Source organism: Lethenteron reissneri, unplaced genomic scaffold (assembly GCF_015708825.2).
Source record: "Lethenteron reissneri isolate LAM-NWPU_2019-01 unplaced genomic scaffold, ASM1570882v1 scaffold_1638, whole genome shotgun sequence".
NCBI lineage: Eukaryota > Metazoa > Chordata > Hyperoartia > Petromyzontiformes > Petromyzontidae > Lethenteron > Lethenteron reissneri.
The window spans coordinates 1,174,298-1,194,636 of NW_026891375.1; the positions used below are offsets into that span (position 1 = coordinate 1,174,298).

General features: G+C 49.3%; 1 protein-coding gene across 1 annotated transcript in view; it reads left to right on the forward strand.

Moving 5' to 3' along the window:
* The first annotated feature begins 6,757 nt into the window (after window positions 1-6,757).
* LOC133362954 (atherin-like) overlaps window positions 6,758-20,339 on the forward strand; it is a 37,802-nt gene continuing 24,220 nt past the window's right edge. Inside the window, exons 1-2 of the mRNA XM_061581931.1 lie at window positions 6,758-6,776; window positions 7,022-7,099. Coding sequence (XP_061437915.1) covers window positions 6,758-6,776; window positions 7,022-7,099 — 97 coding nt within the window. The remainder of the gene's footprint in view (window positions 6,777-7,021; window positions 7,100-20,339) is intronic.

Below are 20,339 nucleotides of genomic sequence, written 5' to 3' on the forward strand. Positions count from 1 at the left end.
CTGTCTGTGTGTGTCTGCGTGTGTCTGTGTGTGTGTCTGTGTGTGTGCGTGTGTGGTGTGTGGGGAGCGGTAGTGTAGTGCTTAGCGTGCTGTCTGTGTGTCTGTGTGTGTGTGTGTCTGTCTGTGTCTGTCTGTGTGTGTCTGCGTGTGTCTGTGTGTGTGTCTGTGCGTGTGTGGTGTGTGAGGAGCGGTGGGTGTAGTGCTTAACGCTACGCTGCGCTACCAACCCGGCGAACCCAGTTCCATTCCCGCTCACGGCCACCACCGGTGACGATTATTTGAACCTCCCCTAGGTCCACTCAGCCTCAAACGAGTAACTGGTGTGGCGTATTAACATCGGCACTTGGGAGACAAAGGCGGCTGGGCGTGGTAGATCCAAGTCCCGGGCGAAGCCGGGTCATGTGTATGTGTTTATGTGTATGTCTGTGTGTCTGTATGCATGTGTGTATGTATGTGTGTGTATGTGTTTGTGTGTATGTCTGTGTGTGTATGTATGTCGGTTTTGCCGCCGTGGTGGATCCAAGTCCCGGGCGAAGCCGGGTCATGTGTATGTGTTTATGTGTATGTCTGTGTGTCTGTATGCATGTGTGTATGTATGTGTGTGTATGTGTTTGTGTGTATGTCTGTGTGTGTATGTATGTCGGTTTTGCCGCCGTGGTGGATCCAAGTCCCGGGCGAAGCCGGGTCATGTGTATGTGTGTATGTGTTTATGTGTATGTCTGTGTGTCTGTATGCATGTGTGTATGTATGTGTGTGCATGTGTTTGTGTGTATGTATGTGTGTGTGTATGTATGTGGGTTTTTTTGTATGTGTTTATGTGTATGTCTGCGTGCCTGTATGTATGTGTGTATGTACGTCTGTGGATGTGTTTGTGTGTATGTATGTGTGTGTCTATGTATGTGTGTGTATGTGTTTCTGTGTTTGTATGTGTGTGTATGTATGTGTGTTATGTGTCTGTCTGTGTGTCTGCATGTATGTGTGTGTGTATTGTGTATGTGTTTGTGTGTGTTTGTGTGTTTACGCTCGCATTACAAAAATGTATAATGCGGGTCTAAGGCGTTCCTTACACAGCATTGCCGCTTTATTATTTCAGTCGTTTACTGCCGTATGCACCCTGAAAGTCGTGTGTGTCTGCAGCAATGGACGCGCGCGCGTGTGTTGTGTAGGGGGAACGGTAGTGTAGTGCTTAGCGTGCTGCCTGTGTCTGTGTGTGTGTGTCTGTGTGTGTGTGTCTGTGTGTGTGTCTGTGTGTGTGTCTGTGTGTGTGCGTGTGTGGTGTGTGGGGAGCGGTAGTGTAGTGGTTAGCGTGCTGTCTGTGTGTGTGTTTCTGTCTGTGTGTGTCTGCGTGTGTCTGTGTGTGTGTCTGTGTGTGTGTCTGTGTGTGTGTCTGTGCGTGTGTGGTGTGTGAGGAGCGGTGGGTGTAGTGCTTAACGCTACGCTGCGCTACCAACCCGGCAAACCCAGTTCGATTCCCGCTCACGGCCACCACCGGTGACGATTATTTGAACCTCCCCTAGGTCGACTCTGCCTCAAACGAGTAACTTAACTACTGTAGCGTATTAACATCGCCACTGGGGAGACAAAGGCGGCCGGCCGTGGTAGATACAAGTCCCGGGCGAAGCCGGGTAGTACAGCTAGTCCAGATATATAGACATAACTTAAACCGAGAAGATGGATACAAATTGAGCAATCATTGGAAGGATGTTCATTGGAACCTCATTTGTCAGTAAAAAATATGATAATTGTTTTTTTACCATTCTATCTGGCAACAAAACTGACACCTTTTTTACAAGGAGTCATGTTTGCATAGACCACAATACCTGCAGTCTTTTGGTGTCATCTGGTCCAACCCATGTGAGACTAGGCTCTAAGGAAAGCTGTCTTGGGTGTGGACCAATCAACTTCAAGGACAGTGCATACATTATCAGAGTTATGTTTTTTTTTGCATTACGACTGCAGGTATTGTGGTCTATGCAAACATGACTCCTCGTAAAAAAGGTTTCAGTTTTGTTGCCAGATAGAAGGGTAAAAAAACAATAATCATGGAAGGATGTTATTAACCAGGTAAACCCTTAACTGTTTATGGTTGTTCCAGCATATCTGCCGGATACTAGTCTATTTTTCCGAGTTAATATCTCCCCCCGCATCCCAGAGGTCGCAACCGGGTACCCGATACCCGTACTCTACCCGATACCCGGCTACCCGTACCCGGCCGGGTACAGGTACCCGTTTGCGACCCTGGTGTGGCTGGGTACGGGTAGGCTGTGAGTCACTGGTGAGTAACTGTTTGTCACTCATTTCCCAACGTCTTGTCTCTTCTCACAATTCAAGTTCCTAGAATCAACCCACCCGCGCCTGCAACATGGCTTCATCCCAAAGGTCGCATTCAGGTACCCGATACCCGTACCCTACCCCTACCCGGCCGGGTACGGGTACCCGTTTGCGACCCTGGTGCGGCCGGGTACGGGTACGGGTAAGGAATCAAAACCCGTTTGCGACCTCTGCCGCATCCCCAGCGTTTGGCATTGTTGCTGCATTGGCACTCGTACACCGCCCACGATTGATGTGTTCTTGATACACTTGGGCTACGCCCATCCCCAAACCCTTATAAACAGTTTGCCTTTAGAGGCTGACCCCTTTTGCCTGATGACGACTGCTTGTGTTGCGATCGAAACGTCGTGATTTGCTTTCATTTTATTTCTAACTACGTGACTTTACCGAAAGAACCAAAGAGTAGAGCTACTGCTGCCAAAAGGCAGAGCCACAGCATCCACAGGCTATATATGCCCATCACAAATGACAGCGCAAAGAAGTGACCGAAATCATCATCATCATCACCACGTGGAAATTCATATCAGTAGCCGAATGACTCTAAATGCACGATGCCGATTCCTAACTTGGAGGGACAAAACTGGAGGAGCCGGGAGAAATATTTCACGTGACCACGGGGAGAGAGAGAGAGACATGCAAACTCCAAATAGACCAGGTAAGGACCACTGATCTATGAAGCTCTTTCGAAAGAAGCGACCTAACCCACCACAAATGACACCTTGGCAAAGTGGATTATCACCATCACCACATGGTAAGTTATAGTAACAGCCAAATAGTTGACATCTAAACTAAAAAACTCATTTTATTTAACCAGACAAGATGAGAGATGCAAACTCAAAATATGCAGCAGCAGGCATCGTCAGGGTCGGGGATCGAACCCACGATCTCCTGCATACCAGGCGAGGTAGTCAACATCTCATAGTCACCGTGATGAAGACAGTGAGAGAGACGCAAACTCCAAATATACAGCAGCAGGCATCGTCAGGGTTGGGATCAAACTCACAACCTCCTGCATACCTGGTGAGGTAGTTAACATCTCCTAGCCACCGTGATGATGATGAGAGAGACGCAAACTCCAAATATACAGCAGCAGGCATCATCAGGGTTGGGATCAAACTCACAACCTCCTGCATACCTGGTGAGGTAGTTAACATCTCATAGTCACCGTGATGAAGACAGAGAGAGATACGCAGACTCCAAATATACAGCAGCAGGCATCATCAGGGTTGGGATCAAACTCACAACCTCCTGCATACCTGGTGAGGTAGTTAACATCTCATAGTCACCGTGATGAAGACAGTGAGAGAGACGCAAACTCCAAATATACAGCAGCAGGCATCATCAGGGTTGGGATCAAACTCACAACCTCCTGCATACCTGGTGAGGTAGTTAACATCTCATAGTCACCGTGATGAAGACAGTGAGAGAGACGCAAACTCCAAATATACAGCAGCAGGCATCATCAGGGTTGGGATCAAACTCACAACCTCCTGCATACCTGGTGAGGTAGTTAACATCTCATAGTCACCGTGATGAAGACAGTGAGAGAGACGCAAACTCCAAATATACAGCAGCAGGCATCATCAGGGTTGGGATCAAACTCACAACCTCCTGCATACCTGGTGAGGTAGTTAACATCTCATAGTCACCGTGATGAAGACAGTGAGAGAGACGCAAACTCCAAATATACAGCAGCAGGCATCATCAGGGTTGGGATCAAACTCACAACCTCCTGCATACCTGGTGAGGTAGTTAACATCTCATAGTCACCGTGATGAAGACAGTGAGAGAGACGCAAACTCCAAATATACAGCAGCAGGCATCATCAGGGTTGGGATCAAACTCACAACCTCCTGCATACCTGGTGAGGTAGTTAACATCTCATAGTCACCGTGATGAAGACAGTGAGAGAGACGCAAACTCCCAATATACAGCAGCAGGCATCATCAGGGTTGGGATCAAACTCACAACCTCCTGCATACCTGGTGAGGTAGTTAACATCTCCTCGCCACCGTGATGATGATGAGAGAGAGAGATACGCAGACTCCAAATATACAGCAGCAGGCATCGTCAGGGTCGGGATCGAACCCACTACCTCCTGTATACCAGACGAGGTAGTTAACATCTCCTAGCCACCGTGATGATGATGAGAGAGAGAGACGCAGACTCCAAATATACAGCAGCAGCAGGCATCGTCAGGGTCGGGATAGAACCCACGACCTCCTGTAGACCAGGCGAGGTAGTTAACATCTCGCCTGTTAACCGCCCATTGTTGAGCTACGGAGTGAAACGAGGCTGTTCTGTCAATGCTCCAGTACATTTTTATCTATTTATTTATTATTTGTTTCGATTTAAAGCTTTCGTGACTGCAGGGATTCATCTTTTTGGTTCTGTCGAGGCGACAGACCTGGTTTCACCTGAGGACGGCTGCTTGCGTTGTGGCCGAAACGTCGTGAGAATTATTTTATGTTTTATTTTTATTATTTTATTATTTCCCTTCTACGTGACTTTACCGAAAGAACCAAGTAGATATTATTTGTTTGTTGTCCTTAACCCCCGCACCTCTGATTAGCGCGGTTGGCTACGTACGGTGACGAAAGAAGTTCAACAAACACAAAAGAAAAATATCCCCCGTATAGCCTCAACAGACTGTTGGGGCAAGTGCTGTTAGCAAGCACCTATGAAGGCCGGCACAGCACACGAGGGGGTGGGTGGCCAGCACCACGCCCGACCGCCTTTGTCTCCCTAGCGGCGATGTTTACACACCGCACCAGGTACTCATTTGAGGCCGAGTCGACCTATGGGAGGCCCAGGACCGGTTCAGATATTCGTCACTGGTGTAGGCCGTGAGCGGGAATCAAACTCGGGTCGCTGGGTTCGTAGCGTAGCGTAGCGCTAACCGCTACACCACCACTCTCCATAAATACACACACACACCGTACCGTACACACACACACAAATTCTTTTATTTCGGTAAATGATGATTACGAACGGGCGAAAGTCACCGAGCGTGAAGATGACGACGTCTGCCCCGGCTAAAGGGCGAGGTGCAAATTAACGGAATGTGAATGAAGGCATGGGGCCGAGATAATTTAGCGACGTTATTAGGAGGCTGCAATTGCACCGAGTAAGGCCACATCTGCACGTGAATGGGATACGTCAATAAAATAGATTTGCTTGCAAAGTTCGCCAATTGGCTGACCTTAGAATATTATCATATTCTGGGGAAGGGGAATTTTTGCGAGAGAGGATTTAGAAACGCATTCTTGCCACCGCACTGAGAGGATGCCAAACGGATATTCACCGACTCAGACTTAACTAAGTCTATGGTGCAGTTTTGAGTCTATGGGAAGTGTTGAGTCTATGGTGCAGTGTTGAGTCTATGGTGCAGTGTTGAGTCTATGGGAAGTGTTGAGTCTATGGGGCAGTGTTGAGTATATCGTGCAGTGTTGTGTTTATGGTGCAGTGTTGAGTCGATGGGCAGTGTTGAGTCTATGGTGCAGTGTTGAGTCTATAGTGCAGTGTTGAGTCTATGGGAAGTGTTGAGTCTATGGGAAGTGTTGAGTCTATGGTGCAGTGTTGAGTCTATGGTGCACTGCTGAGTCTATGGGAAGTGTTGAGTCTATGGGCAGTGTTGAGTCTATAGTGCAGTGTTGAGTCTATGGGAAGTGTTGAGTCTATGGTGCAGTGTTGAGTCTATGGTGGAGTGTTGAGTCTATAGTGCAGTGTTGAGTCTATGGTACAGTGTTGAGTCTATGGGCAGTGTTGAGTCTATGGGCAGTGTTGAGTCTATGGGCAGTGTTGAGTCTATGGGCAGTGTTGAGTCTATGGTGCACTGCTGAGTCTATGGGCAGTGCTGAGTCTATGGGCGCCTTTGTCCCCCAGTGGCGATGTTTACAACACACCATAACCAGGTACTCATCTAAGGAGACCGCGTCAGCCTAGCGGAGGAGGCCCAGGACCGGTCCAGATAGTCGCTATCAGCGGCGTCGGTGGCCGTGAGCGGGAATCGAACTTGGCTCTCTGCCGGCTTTGTAGCGCAGCGCTAACCACTATGCTCCCGCTAACCCCCAAAAAAAGATCCCCCATATAGCCTTAACAGACTGTTGGGGCAAGGGCCGTTAGCGAGCACCTATTAAGGCCGGCACAGTAGCACACGAGGGGGTGGGTGACCAGCACCACGCCTGGCCGACTTTGTCTCCCCAGTGGCGATGTTTACTACACACCGCACCAGGTACTCGTTTGAGGCTGAGTCGGCGGTGGAGAGGCCCAGGACCGGTTCAGATAATCGTCACCGGCGTTGGCCGTGAGTGGTAATCGAACTCTGATCCACGGGTTCGCTGCGCAGCGTAGCGGTAACAGCTACACTACCACTCCCCGCTAACCGCACGCACACATTGCCCGAGCACAAACCCCATGAGCAAAGATGCCCCCCGATTACATCTGTCCGTGTGTCACGCTTCGTCAGCGTCGCGCCAAACGTGCGACCTCTCTTCTCTCTCTCTATCTTTTTACGATCAGAGGAAACAAGAAGATGCTTGGTTTAGTCGGCACTTTGCGTCGTTCATCATGGTCGCTTTTTTGCGGGTTTTTTCCGTTGCTTTATTTGCTCCCCACCCCCTTTCCCTCTTATCTCTCTTCTCTCCTCTCCTTGCCCGCGATTGCAATCCGCGCGAACCGCTCTCCGTAGCTGCCACGCGCAGTCGTCTCGGGCGATTTGTCCGACCCAAGCAGATCGTGGAAAAGGAAGGTGAAGGGGGCGAGGAGGGTGAGGAGCGACCCAGCCATTCCTCCGTGTCTCTCGGTTCTCCCTTCGAAAAAACGTCGCCCCGCTGGATCCAAAGAGAGCGCAAATTTGCCGCGGGAGTTTTTTTTACGCGGGTCGAGAGACGCGACGGGGGACGGTGGGTAGGTGGGTCGGTCGGTCGGTCGGGAGGGCATCGTTCACTGCCTCAGGCCGACGTGCTCGCGGTCGCTGAAGGGAGCGAGATGCCGGCTGACCGGCTACGGCCGCCGATGCCAACGGCGGCTGTTTTTCTGCCGTGAACAAATCGAACGGTCGGGGACGCCGTGGAAGCGGCCGGAGTGCCGTTGTTTTATCGGCATCGCAATGCGGCCGATCCAAATCGGCGCACGACGGCAAAAACTAAAAACGGACAAAGAAAAGCATCGCCGGGGTTGAGACGACTCAGTTTGTTTCCCGTGCAGCAAACGTTTCCGGGAGCCAGGGCGGTTTGTTTGCTACGCGCGTGCGGGGAAACGTCACGGCGATCGCTACGCTAGTTGAAAAATATACAGCAGCAGCAGGTGTCGTCAACGGTCGGAGATCGAACCCACGACCTGCTGTAGACCAGGCGAGGTAGTTAACATCTCCTAGCCACTGTGGTGATGAGAGTGAGAGAGACGCAGACTCCAAATATACAGCAGCAACAGGCGTCGTCAGGGTCGGGATCGAACCCACGACCTCCTGTACACCGGGCGAGGTAGTTAACATCTCCTAGCCACCGTGATGATGAAAGTGAGAGAGACGCAGAATCCAAATATACAGCAGCAGCAGGCGTCGTCAACGGTCGGGGATCGAACCCACGACCTCCTGTACACCGGGCGAGGTAGTTAACATCTCCTAGCCACTGTGGTGATGAGAGTGAGAGAGACGCAGACTCCAAATATACAGCAGCTGGCGTCGTCAGGGTTCGAGGTCGAACTGACGATCTCTTGCATACCAGGCGAGTTGGTAAACATCCCCTAGCCACCGTGTGGCATTTACACAGAATGAGTTCTGCTCAAGCATAGCGACGGTCCATCCAGTGAAAACCGGGTCTGCTTAATGTGGCCCCAGCATAAACTCACACAGACACCCACAAACTCACTGAAGCAGACTCCAAATATACAGCAGCAGGTATCGTCAGGGTCGGAATCAAACCCACGACCTCCTGTAGACAAGGCGAGGTAGTTAACATCTCATAGCCACTGTGATGATGATGAGAGAGACGCAGACTCCAAATATACAGCAGCAGCAGGCGTCGTCAGGGTCGAGATCGAACCCACGACCTCCTGTACACCAGGCGAAGTAGTTAACATCTCCTAGCCACCGTGGTGATGAGAGTGAGAGAGACGCAGACTCCAAATATACAGCAGCAGCAGGCGTCGTCAGGGACGGGATCAAACCCACGACCTGCTGTACACCAGGCGAGGTAGTCAACATCTCCTAGCCACTGTGATGATGATGATGAGAGAGAGAGACGCAGACTCCAAATATACAGCAGCAGGCATCGTCAGGGTCGGGATCGAACCCACGACCTCCTGTATACCGGGCAAGGTAGTCAACATCTCCTAGCCACCGTGATGATGATGAGAGTGAGAGACACACAGACTCCAAATATACAGCAGCAGGCATTGTCAGGGGTCAGGATCGAACCCACGACCTCCTGTACACCAGGTGAGGTAGTTAACATCTCCTAGCCACCGTGATGATGATGAGAGAGAGACGCAGACTCCAAATATACAGCAGCAGGCGTCGTCAGGGTCGGGATCGAACCCACGACCTCCTGTATACCGGGCAAGGTAGTCAACATCTCCTAGCCACCGTGATGATGATGAGAGTGAGAGACACACAGACTCCAAATATACAGCAGCAGGCATTGTCAGGGGTCAGGATCGAACCCACGACCTCCTGTACACCAGGTGAGGTAGTTAACATCTCCTAGCCACCGTGATGATGATGAGAGAGAGACGCAGACTCCAAATATACAGCAGCAGGCGTCGTCAGGGGTCGGGATCGAACCCACGACCTCCTGTACACCAGGCGAGGTAGTTAACATCTCCTAGCCACCGTGACGCCACTTAGTTAAGCTGGCACGGAGAGCGGAGCGTCCGTCGTCAAAGGTTTCCGCGACCCGGCGGCACGGTGCGGAGCGGAGGAGCAGTGCCACTAGCGAGCCGAATGCCAAGCGGTCACTTGGGAGGGCTCCAGAGCAGACAAACACCAAACGATGAAAATAACCCCCCCCCCCCACCTTGCCCCTCCCCCTCCAACCGTAGAAACGGCAACTTAAATTTCGATTTAAAGCTTTCGTGACTGCAGGGATTCATCTTCTTGGTTCTTTCGGTAAAGTCATCACGTAGAAGGGAAATAATAAAATAACAAAAATAAAACAATAAAATACAATTCTCACGACGTTTCGGCCACAACGCAAGCAGCCGTCCTCAGGTGAAGAACAGGTCTGTCGAGAAGACAGCCTGACCTGTTCTCCACCCGAGGACGGCTGCTTGCCTTGTGGCCGAAACGTCGTGAGAATTATTTTATTATGTTTTATTTTTATTACTTTATTATTTCCATTCTACGTGATGACTTTACCGAAAGAACCAAGAAAATGAAACGGCAACTTGCCGAGGCCGTCAAACGCTCGCCCTTTCGCAGACGCCTCAGAGATGGTTTTTGTGGGGGGTATGTGGGGTGGGGTGGGGGGGTGAGGAGGACTTTAATGCCACCAGGTCTGAGAGATGATAAAACATTGTCGTACGGCAGTGTTGTGTGTGTGTTGAACTTCTAACGTAGCCAAACGTGCTAATCAGAGGTTTTGTATTTTTGAGGCTGGGAGCAGTGTTGAGTCTATGGTACAGTGTTGAGTCTATGGGCAGTGTTGAGTCTATGGGCAGTGTTGAGTCTATAGGGAGTGTTGAGTCTATGGGGCAGTGTTGAGTCTATGGGCAGTGTTGAGTCTATGGGTAGTGTTGAGTCTATGGGGAGTGTTGAGTCTATGGGCAGTGTTGAGTCTATGGGCTGTGTTGAGTCTATGGGCAGTGTTGAGTCTATGGTGCAGTGTTGAGTCTATGGGCAGTGTTGAGTCTATGGGCAGCGTTGAGTCTATGGGCAGTGTTGAGTCTATGTGCAGTGTTGAGTCTATGGGCAGTGTTGAGTCTATGGTGCAGTGTTGAGTCTATGGTGCAGTGTTGAGTCTATGGGGAGTGTTTGTCTATGGGCAGTGTTGAGTCCATGGTGCAGTGTTGAGTCTATGGGCAGTGTTGAGTCTATGGGCAGTGTTGAGTCTATAGGGAGTGTTGAGTCTATGGGGCAGTGTTGAGTCTATGGGCAGTGTTGAGTCTATGGGTAGTGTTGAGTCTATGGGGAGTGTTGAGTCTATGGGCAGTGTTGAGTCTATGGGCTGTGTTGAGTCTATGGGCAGTGTTGAGTCTATGGTGCAGTGTTGAGTCTATGGGCAGTGTTGAGTCTATGGGCAGTGTTGAGTCTATGGGCAGTGTTGAGTCTATGTGCAGTGTTGAGTCTATGGGCAGTGTTGAGTCTATGGTGCAGTGTTGAGTCTATGGTGCAGTGTTGAGTCTATGGGGAGTGTTTGTCTATGGGCAGTGTTGAGTCCATGGTGCAGTGTTGAGTCTATGGGCAGTGTTGAGTCTATGGGCAGTGTTGAGTGTATGGGCAGTGTTGAGCCTATGGTGCAGTGTTGAGTCTATGGTGCAGTGCTGAGTCTATGGTGCAGTGTTGAGTCTATGGGCAGTGTTGAGTCTATGGGCAGTGTTGAGCCTATGGTGCAGTGTTGAGTCCATGGTGCAGTGTTGAGTCTATGGGCAGTGTTGAGCCTATGGTGCAGTGTTGAGTCTATGGGCAGTGTTGAGCCTATGGTGCAGTGTTGAGTCTATGGTGCAGTGTTGAGTCTATTGTACAGTGTTGAGTCTATGGTGCAGTGTTGAGTCTATTGTACAGTGTTGAGTCTATGGTGCAGTGTTGAGTCTATGGGCAGTGTTGAGTCTATGGTGCAGTGTTGAGTCTATGGGCAGTGTTGAGTCTATGGGCAGTGTTGAGTCTATGGGCAGTGTTGAGCCTATGGTGCAGTGTTGAGTCTATGGTGCAGTGTTGAGTCTATGGTGCAGTGTTGAGTCTACGGGCAGTGTTGAGTCTATGGTGCAGTGTTGAGTCTATGGTGCAGTGTTGAGTCTATGGGCAGTGTTGAGTCTATGGTGCAGTGTTGAGTCTATGGTGCAGTGTTGAGTCTATGGTGCAGTGTTGAGAATACGGGCAGTGTTGAGTCTATGGTGCAGTGTTGAGTCTACGGGCAGGTGTTGAGTCTATGGGCAGTGTTGAGTCTATGGTGCAGGTTGAGTCTATGGTGCAGTGGTGAGTCTATGGGGCAGTGTTGGTCTATTGTGCAGTGTTGAGTCTATGGTGCAGTGTTGAGTCTATGGTGCAGTGTTGAGTCTACGGGCATTGTTGAGTCTATGGTGCAGTGTGAGGTCTATGGTGCAGTGGTGAGTCTATGGTGCAGTGTTGAGTCTGAGGTGCAGTGTTGAGTTTATGGTGCAGTGTTGAGTCTATGGTGGCAGTGTTGAGTCTATGGTGTCAGTGTTGAGTCTATGGTGTCAGTGTTGAGTCTGTGGTGTCAGTGTTGAGTCTATGGTGTCAGTGTTGAGTCTGTGGTGTCAGTGTTGAGTCTGTGGTGTCAGTGTTGAGTCTGTGGTGTCAGTGTTGAGTCTGTGGTGCAGTGTTGAGGTCTATGGGACAGCCAGTGTTGAGTCGATGGTGCGAGTGTTTGAGTCTACGGGCAGTGTTGAGTCTATGTGCAGTGTTGAGAGTCTATGGTGCAGTGTGGGGATCTATGGTGCAGTGTTGAGTCTATGGGCAGTGTTGAGTCTATGGGGCATGTTGAGTCTATGGTGCAGTGTTGAGTCAATGGTGGCAGTGTTGAGGTCTTGGTGCAGTGTTGAGTCTATGGTGCAGTGTTGAGTCTATGGTGCAGTGTTGAGTCTATGGGCAGTGTTGAGTCTATGGTGCAGTGTTGAGTCTATGGTGCAGTGTTGAGTCTATGGGCAGTGTTGAGTCTATGGTGCGTGTTGAGTCTATGGCAGTGTTGAGTCTATGGTGCAGTGTTGAGTCTATGGTGCATTGTTGAGTCTATGGTGCAGTGTTGAGTCTATGGTGCAGTGTTGAGTCTATGGTGCAGTGTTGAGTCTATGGTGCAGTGTTGAGTCTATGGTGGCAGTGGTTTGAGTCTATGGTGCAGTGTTGAGGTCTGTGGTGCAGTGTTGAGTCTATGGTGCAGTGTTGAGTCTGTGGTGCAGTGTTGAGTTTATGGTGCAGTGTTGAGTCTATGGTGCAGTGTTGAGTCTATGGTGCAGTGTTGAGTCTATGGTGCAGTGTTGAGTCTATGGTGCAGTGTTGAGTCTATGGTCAGTGTTGAGTCTATGGAGAGCGTTGAGTCTATGGGCAGTGTTGAGTCTATGAGTGTGAGTCTGTGTGCAGTGTTGAGTCTGTGGGCAGTGTTGAGTCTATGGTGCAGTGTTGAGTCTATGGTGCAGTGTTGAGTCTATGGTGCAGTGTTGAATCTATGGTGCAGTGTTGAGTTATGTGTGCAGTGTTGAGTCTATGGGCAGTGTTGAGTCTGTGGTGCAGTGTTGAGTCTGGTGCAGTGTTGAGTCTATGGGCAGTGTTGAGTCTATGGGTGCAGTGTTGAGTCTATGGTGCAGTGTTGAGTCTATGGTGCAGTGTTGAGTCTATGGTGCAGTGTTGAGTCTATGGTGCAGTGTTGAGTCTATGGGCAGTGTTGAGTCTATGGCAGTGTTGAGTCTATGGCAGTGTTGAGTTATGGTGCAGTGTTGAGTCTGTGGGCAGTGTTGAGTCTATGGTGCAGTGTTGAGTCTGTGGTGCAGTGTTGAGTCTGTGCAGTGTGAGTCTGTGGTGCAGTGTTGAGTCTATGTGCAGTGTTGAGTCTATGGTGCAGTGTTGAGTCTATGGTGCAGTGTGAGTATGGTGCAGTGTTGAGTCTATGGTGCAGTGTTGAGTCTATGGTGCAGTGTTGAGTCTATGTGCAGTGTTGAGTCTATGGTGCAGTGTTGAGTCTATGGTGCAGTGTTGAGTCTATGGTGCAGTGTTGAGTCTATGTGCAGTGTTGAGTCTATGGTGCAGTGTTGAGTCTATGGTGCAGTGTTGAGTCTATGGTGCAGTGTTGAGTCTATGGGCAGTGTTGAGTCTATGGTGCAGTGTTGAGTCTATGGTGCAGTGTTGAGTCTATGGTGCAGTGTTGAGTCTATGGTGCAGTGTTGAGTCTATGGTGCAGTGTTGAGTCTATGGTGCAGTGTGAGTCTATGGTGCAGTGTTGAGTCTATGGTGCAGTGTTGAGTCTATGGTGCAGTGTTGAGTCTATGGTGCAGTGTTGAGTATGGTGCAGTGTTGAGTCTATGGTGCAGTGTTGAGTCTATGGTGCAGTGTTGAGTCTATGGTGCAGTGTTGAGTCTATGGTGCAGTGTTGAGTCTATGGTGCAGTGTTGAGTCTATGGCAGTGTTGAGTCTATGGTGCAGTGTTGAGTCTATGGGCAGTGTTGAGTCTATGGTGCAGTGTTGAGTCTATGGTGCAGTGTTGAGTCTATGGTGCAGTGTGAGTCTATGGTGCAGTGTTGAGTCTATGGTGCAGTGTTGAGTCTATGGTGCAGTGTTGAGTCTTTGGTGCAGTGTTGAGTCTATGGGCAGTGTTGAGTCTATGGTGCAGTGTTGAGTCTATGGTGCAGTGTTGAGTCTATGGGCAGTGTTGAGTCTATGGTGCAGTGTTGAGTCTATGGTGCAGTGTTGAGTCTATGGTGCAGTGTTGAGTCTATGGTGCAGTGTTGAGTCTATGGTGCAGTGTTGAGTCTATGGTGCAGTGTTGAGTCTATGGTGCAGTGTTGAGTCTATGGTGCAGTGTTGAGTCTATGGTGCAGTGTTGAGTCTATGGTGCAGTGTTGAGTCTATGGGCAGTGTTGAGTCTATGGTGTGTTGAGTCTATGGTGCAGTGTTGAGTCTATGGTGCAGTGTTGAGTCTATGGTGCAGTGTTGAGTCTATGGTGCAGTGTTGAGTCTATGGTGCAGTGTTGAGTCTATGGTGCAGTGTTGAGTCTATGGTGCAGTGTTGAGTCTATGGTGCAGTGTTGAGTCTATGGTGCAGTGTTGAGTCTATGGTGCAGTGTGAGTCTATGGTGCAGTGTTGAGTCTATGGTGCAGTGTTGAGTCTATGGTGCAGTGTTGAGTCTATGGTGCAGTGTTGAGTCTATGGTGCAGTGTTGAGTCTATGGTGCAGTGTTGAGTCTATGGTGCAGTGTTGAGTCTATGGTGCAGTGTTGAGTCTATGGTGCAGTGTTGAGTCTATGGTGCAGTGTTGAGTCTATGGTGCAGTGTTGAGTCTATGGTGCAGTGTTGAGTCTATGGGCAGTGTTGAGTCTATGGTGCAGTGTTGAGTCTATGGTGCAGTGTTGAGTCTATGTGCAGTGTTGAGTCTATGGTGCAGTGTTGAGTCTATGGTGCAGTGTTGTGAGTCTATGGTGCAGTGTTGAGTCTATGGCAGTGTTGAGTCTATGGGTGCAGTGTTGAGTCTATGGGCAGTGTGAGTCTAGGGCAGTTTGAGTTTATGTGAGTCTGGGTTGAGTCTGTGGTGCAGTGTGAGTCTGTGGTGCAGTGTTGGTCTGTGGCAGTGTTGAGTCTATGGTGCAGTGTTGATCTATGGTGCAGTGTGAGTCTATGGGCAGTGTTGAGTCTATGGTGCAGTGTTGAGTTATGGTGCAGTGTTGAGTCTATGGTGCAGTGTTGAGTCTATGGTGCAGTGTTGAGTCTATGGTGCAGTGTTGAGTCTATGGTGCAGTGTTGATCTATGGGCAGTGTTGAGTCTATGGTGCAGTGTTGATCTATGGTGCAGTGTTGAGTCTATGGTGCAGTGTTGAGTCTATGTGCAGTGTTAGTCTATGTGCAGTGTTGAGTCTATGGTGGTGTTGAGTCTATGGTGCAGTGTTGAGTCTATGGTGCAGTGTTGAGTCTATGGTGCAGTGTGAGTCTATGGTGCAGTGTTGAGTCTATGGTGCAGTGTTGAGTCTATGGTGCAGTGTTGAGTCTATGGTGCAGTGTTGAGTCTATGGTGCAGTGTTGAGTCTATGGTGCAGTGTTGAGTCTATGGTGCAGTGTTGAGTCTATGGTGCAGTGTTGAGTCTATGGTGCATGTGAGTCTATGGTGCAGTGTTGAGTCTATGGTGCAGTGTTGAGTCTATGGTGCAGTGTGAGTCTATGGTGCAGTGTTGAGTCTATGGTGCAGTGTTGAGTCTATGGTGCAGTGTTGAGTCTATGGTGCAGTGTTGAGTCTATGGTGCAGTGTTGAGTCTATGGTGCTGTTGAGTCTATGGGGGTGCAGTGTGAGTCTATGGTGCAGTGTTGAGTCTATGGTGCAGTGTTGAGTCTATGGTGCAGTGTTGAGTCTATGGTGCAGTGTTGAGTCTATGGTGCAGTGTTGAGTCTATGGCAGTGTTGAGTCTATGGTGCAGTGTTGAGTCTATGGGCAGTGTTGAGTCTATGGTGCAGTGTTGAGTCTATGGTGCAGTGTTGAGTCTATGGGCAGTGTTGAGTCTATGGTGCAGTGTTGAGTCTATGGTGCAGTGTTGAGTCTATGGTGCAGTGTTGAGTCTATGGTGCAGTGTTGAGTCTATGGTGCAGTGTTGAGTCTATGGTGCAGTGTTGAGTCTATGGTGCAGTGTTGAGTCTATGGGCAGTGTTGAGTCTATGGTGCAGTGTTGAGTCTATGGTGCAGTGTTGAGTCTATGGGCAGTGTTGAGTCTATGGTGCAGTGTTTGAGTCTATGGTGCAGTGTTGAGTATGGTGCAGTGTTGAGTCTATGGGCAGTGTTGAGTCTATGGTGCAGTGTTGAGTCTATGGTGCAGTGTTGAGTCTATGGTGCAGTGTTGAGTCTATGGTGCAGTGTTGAGTCTATGGTGCAGTGTTGAGTCTATGGTGCAGTGTTGAGTCTATGGTGCAGTGTTGAGTCTATGGTGCAGTGTTGAGTCTATGGTGCAGTGTTGAGTCTATGTGCAGTGTTGAGTCTATGGTGCAGTGTTGAGTCTATGGTGCAGTGTTGAGTCTATGGTGCAGTGTTGAGTCTATGGTGCAGTGTTGAGTCTATGGCAGTGTTGAGTCTATGGTGCAGTGTTGAGTCTATGGTGCAGTGTTGAGTCTATGGGCAGTGTTGAGTCTATGGTGGCAGTGTTGAGTCTATGGTGCAGTGTTGAGTCTATGGTGCAGTGTTGAGTCTATGGTGCAGTGTTGAGTCTATGGTGCAGTGTTGAGTCTATGGTGCAGTGTTGAGTCTATGGTGCAGTGTTGAGTCTATGGGCAGTGTTGAGTCTATGGTGCAGTGTTGAGTCTATGGTGCAGTGTTGAGTCTATGGGCAGTGTTGAGTCTATGGTGCAGTGTTGAGTCTATGGTGCAGTGTTGAGTCTATGGGCAGTGTTGAGTCTATGGTGCAGTGTTGAGTCTATGGGCAGTGTTGAGTCTATGGTGCAGTGTTGAGTCTATGTGGCAGTGTTGAGTCTATGGTGCAGTGTTGAGTCTATGGTGCAGTGTTGAGTCTATGGTGCAGTGTTGAGTCTATGGTGCAGTGTTGAGTCTATGGGCAGTGTTGAGTCTATGGGTCAGTGTTGAGTCTATGGGGCAGTGTTGAGTCTATGGTGCAGTGTTGAGTCTATGGTGCAGTGTTGAGTCTATGGTGCAGTGTTGAGTCTATGGTGCAGTGTTGAGTCTATGGGCAGTGTTGAGTCTATGGTGCAGTGTTGAGTCTATGGTGCAGTGTTGAGTCTATGGTGCAGTTTTGAGTCTATGGTGCAGTGTTGAGTCTATGGTGCAGTGTTGAGTCTATGGTGCAGTGTTGAGTCTATGGTGCAGTGTTGAGTCTATGGTGCAGTGTTGAGTCTATGGTGCAGTGTTGAGTCTATGGGGTGTTTATGGTGCAGTGTTGAGTCTATGGTGCAGTGTTGAGTCTATGGTGGCAGTGTTGAGTCTATGTGCAGTGTTGAGTCTATGGTGCAGTGTTGAGTCTATGGTGCAGTGTTGAGTCTCTATGGGAAGTGTTGAGTCTATGGTGCAGTGTTGAGTCTATGGGCAGTGTTGAGTCTATGGTGCAGTGTTGAGTCTATGGTGCAGTGTTGAGTCTATGGTGCAGTGTTGAGTCTATGGTGCAGTGTTGAGTCTATGGTGCAGTGTTGAGTCTATGGTGCAGTGTTGAGTCTATGGTGCAGTGTTGAGTCTATGGTGCAGTGTTGAGTCTATGGTGCAGTGTTGAGTCTATGGGCAGTGTTGAGTCTATGGTGCAGTGTTGAGTCTATGGTGCAGTGTTGATCTATTGCAGTGTTGAGTCTATGGGCAGTGTTGAGTCTATGGTGCAGTGTTGAGTCTATGGGCAGTGTTGAGTCTATGGTGCAGTGTTGAGTCTATGGGCAGTGTGAGTCTAGGTGCAGTGTTGAGTTGGTGGTGCAGTGTTGAGTCGTGGTGCAGTGTTGAGTCTATGGTGCAGTGTTGAGTCTATGGTGCAGTGTTGAGTCTATGGCAGTGTTGAGTCTATGGGCAGTGTTGAGTCTATGGTGCAGTGTTGAGTCTAGGTGCAGTGTTGAGTCTATGGTGCAGTGTTGAGTCTATGGTGCAGTGTTGAGTCTATGTGCAGTGTGGGTCTAGTGGGCAGTGTTGAGTCTATGGTGCAGTGTTGAGTCTGTGGCAGTGTTGAGTCTATGGGAGTGTGTTAGTCTATGGTGCAGTGTTGAGTCTATGGTGGGTGCAGTGTTGATCTATGGTGCAGTGTTGATCTATGGTGCAGTGTTGAGTCTATGGTGCAGTGTTGAGTCTATGGTGCAGTGTTGAGTCTATGGTGCAGTGTTGAGTCTATGGTGCAGTGTTGAGTCTATGGTGCAGTGTTGAGTCTATGGTGCAGTGTTGAGTCTATGGTGCAGTGTTGAGTCTATGTGCAGTGTTGAGTCTATGGTGCAGTGTTGAGTCTATGGTGCAGTGTTGAGTCTATGTGCAGTGTTGAGTCTATGGTGCAGTGTTGAGTCTATGGTGCATGTTGAGTCTATGTGCATGTTGAGTCTATGGTGCAGTGTTGAGTCTATGTGGCATGTTGAGTCTATGGTGCAGTGTTGAGTCTATGGTGCAGTGTTGATCTATGGTGCAGTGTTGAGTCTATGGTGCAGTGTTGAGTCTATGGTGCAGTGTTGAGTCTATGGTGCAGTGTTGAGTCTATGGTGCAGTGTTGAGTCTATGGTGCAGTGTTGAGTCTATGTGCAGTGTTGAGTCTATGGTGCAGTGTTGAGTCTATGGTGCAGTGTTGAGTCTATGCAGTGTTGAGTCTATGGTGCAGTGTTGAGTCTATGGGCAGTGTGGTCATGGTGCAGTGTTGAGTCTATGGTGCAGTGTGAGTCTATGGTGCAGTGTTGAGTCTATGGGCAGTGTTGAGTCTATGGTGCAGTGTGAGTCTATGGTGCAGTGTTGAGTCTATGGGTATTGTTGAGTCTATGGGGCAGTGTGAGTCTATGGTGCAGTGTTGAGTCTATGGGCAGTGTTGAGTCTATGGTGCAGTGTTGATCTATGGTCAGTGTTGAGTCTATGCAGTGTTGAGTCTATGGGCAGTGTTGAGTCTATGGTGCAGTGTTGAGTCTATGGTGCAGTGTTGAGTCTATGGCATGTTGAGTCTATGGTGCAGTGTGGAGTCTATGGTGCAGTGTTGAGTCTATGGTGCATGTTGAGTCTATGTGCAGTGTTGAGTCTATGGTGCAGTGTTGAGTCTATGGCAGTTTGAGTCTATGGTGCAGTGTTGAGTCTATGGTGCAGTGTTGAGTCTATGGTGCAGTGTTGAGTCTATGGTGCAGTGTTGAGTCTATGGTGCAGTGTTGAGTCTATGGTGCAGTGTTGAGTCTATGGTTGCAGTGTTGAGTCTATGGTGCAGTGTTGAGTCTATGGTGCAGTGTTGAGTCTATGGTGCAGTGTTGAGTCTATGGTGCAGTGTTGAGTCTATGGTGCAGTGTTGAGTCTATGGTGCAGTGTTGAGTCTATGGGCAGTGTTGAGTCTATGGTGCAGTGTTGAGTCTATGGGCAGTGTTGATTCTATGGGCAGTGTTGAGTCTATGGTGCAGTGTTGATCTATGGGGCAGTGTTGAGTCTATGGTGCAGTGTTGAGTCTATGGTGCAGTGTTGAGTCTATGGTGCAGTGTTGAGTCTATGGTGCGTGTTGAGTCTATGGTGCAGTTTGTGAGTCTATGGTGCAGTGTTGAGTCTATGGTGCAGTGTTGAGTCTATGGTGCAGTGTTGAGTCTATGGGCAGTGTTGAGTCTATGGTGCAGTGTTGAGTCTATGGGCAGTGTTGAGTCTATGGTGCAGTGTTAGTCTATGGTGCAGTGTTGAGTCTATGGTGCAGTGGGGTTGAGTCTATGGTGCAGTGTGAGTCTATGTGCAGTGTTGAGTCTATGGTGCAGTGTTGAGTCTATGGTGCAGTGTTGAGTCTATGGTGCAGTGTTGAGTCTATGGGCAGTGTTGAGTCTATGGTGCAGTTGAGTCTATGGTGCAGTGTTGAGTCTATGCAGTGTTGAGTCTATGGTGCAGTGTTGAGTCTATGGTGCAGTGTTGAGTCTATGGTGCAGTGTTGAGTCTATGGTGCAGTGTTGAGTCTATGGTGCAGTGTTGAGTCTATGGTGCAGTGTTGAGTCTATGTGGCAGTGTTGAGTCTATGGTGCAGTGTTGAGTCTATGGTGCAGTGTTGAGTCTATGTGCAGTGTTGAGTCTATGGGCAGTGTTGAGTCTATGGTGCAGTGTTGAGTCTATGGGTGGCAGTGTTGAGTCTATGGTGCAGTGTTGAGTCTATGGGCAGTGTTGAGTCTATGGGCAGTGTTGAGTCTATGGTGCAGTGTTGAGTCTATGGGCAGTGTTGAGTCTATGGTGCAGTGTTGAGTCTATGGGCAGTGTTGAGTCTATGGTGCAGTGTTGAGTCTATGGTGCAGTGTTGAGTCTATGGTGCAGTGTTGAGTCTATGGTGCAGTGTTGAGTCTATGGTGCAGTGTTGAGTCTATGGTGCAGTGTTGAGTCTATGGTGCAGTGTTGAGTCTATGGTGCAGTGTTGAGTCTATGGGCAGTGTTGAGTCTATGGTCAGTGTTGAGTCTATGGTGCAGTGTTGAGTCTATGGTGCAGTGTTGAGTCTATGGTGCAGTGTTGAGTCTCAGTGTTGAGTC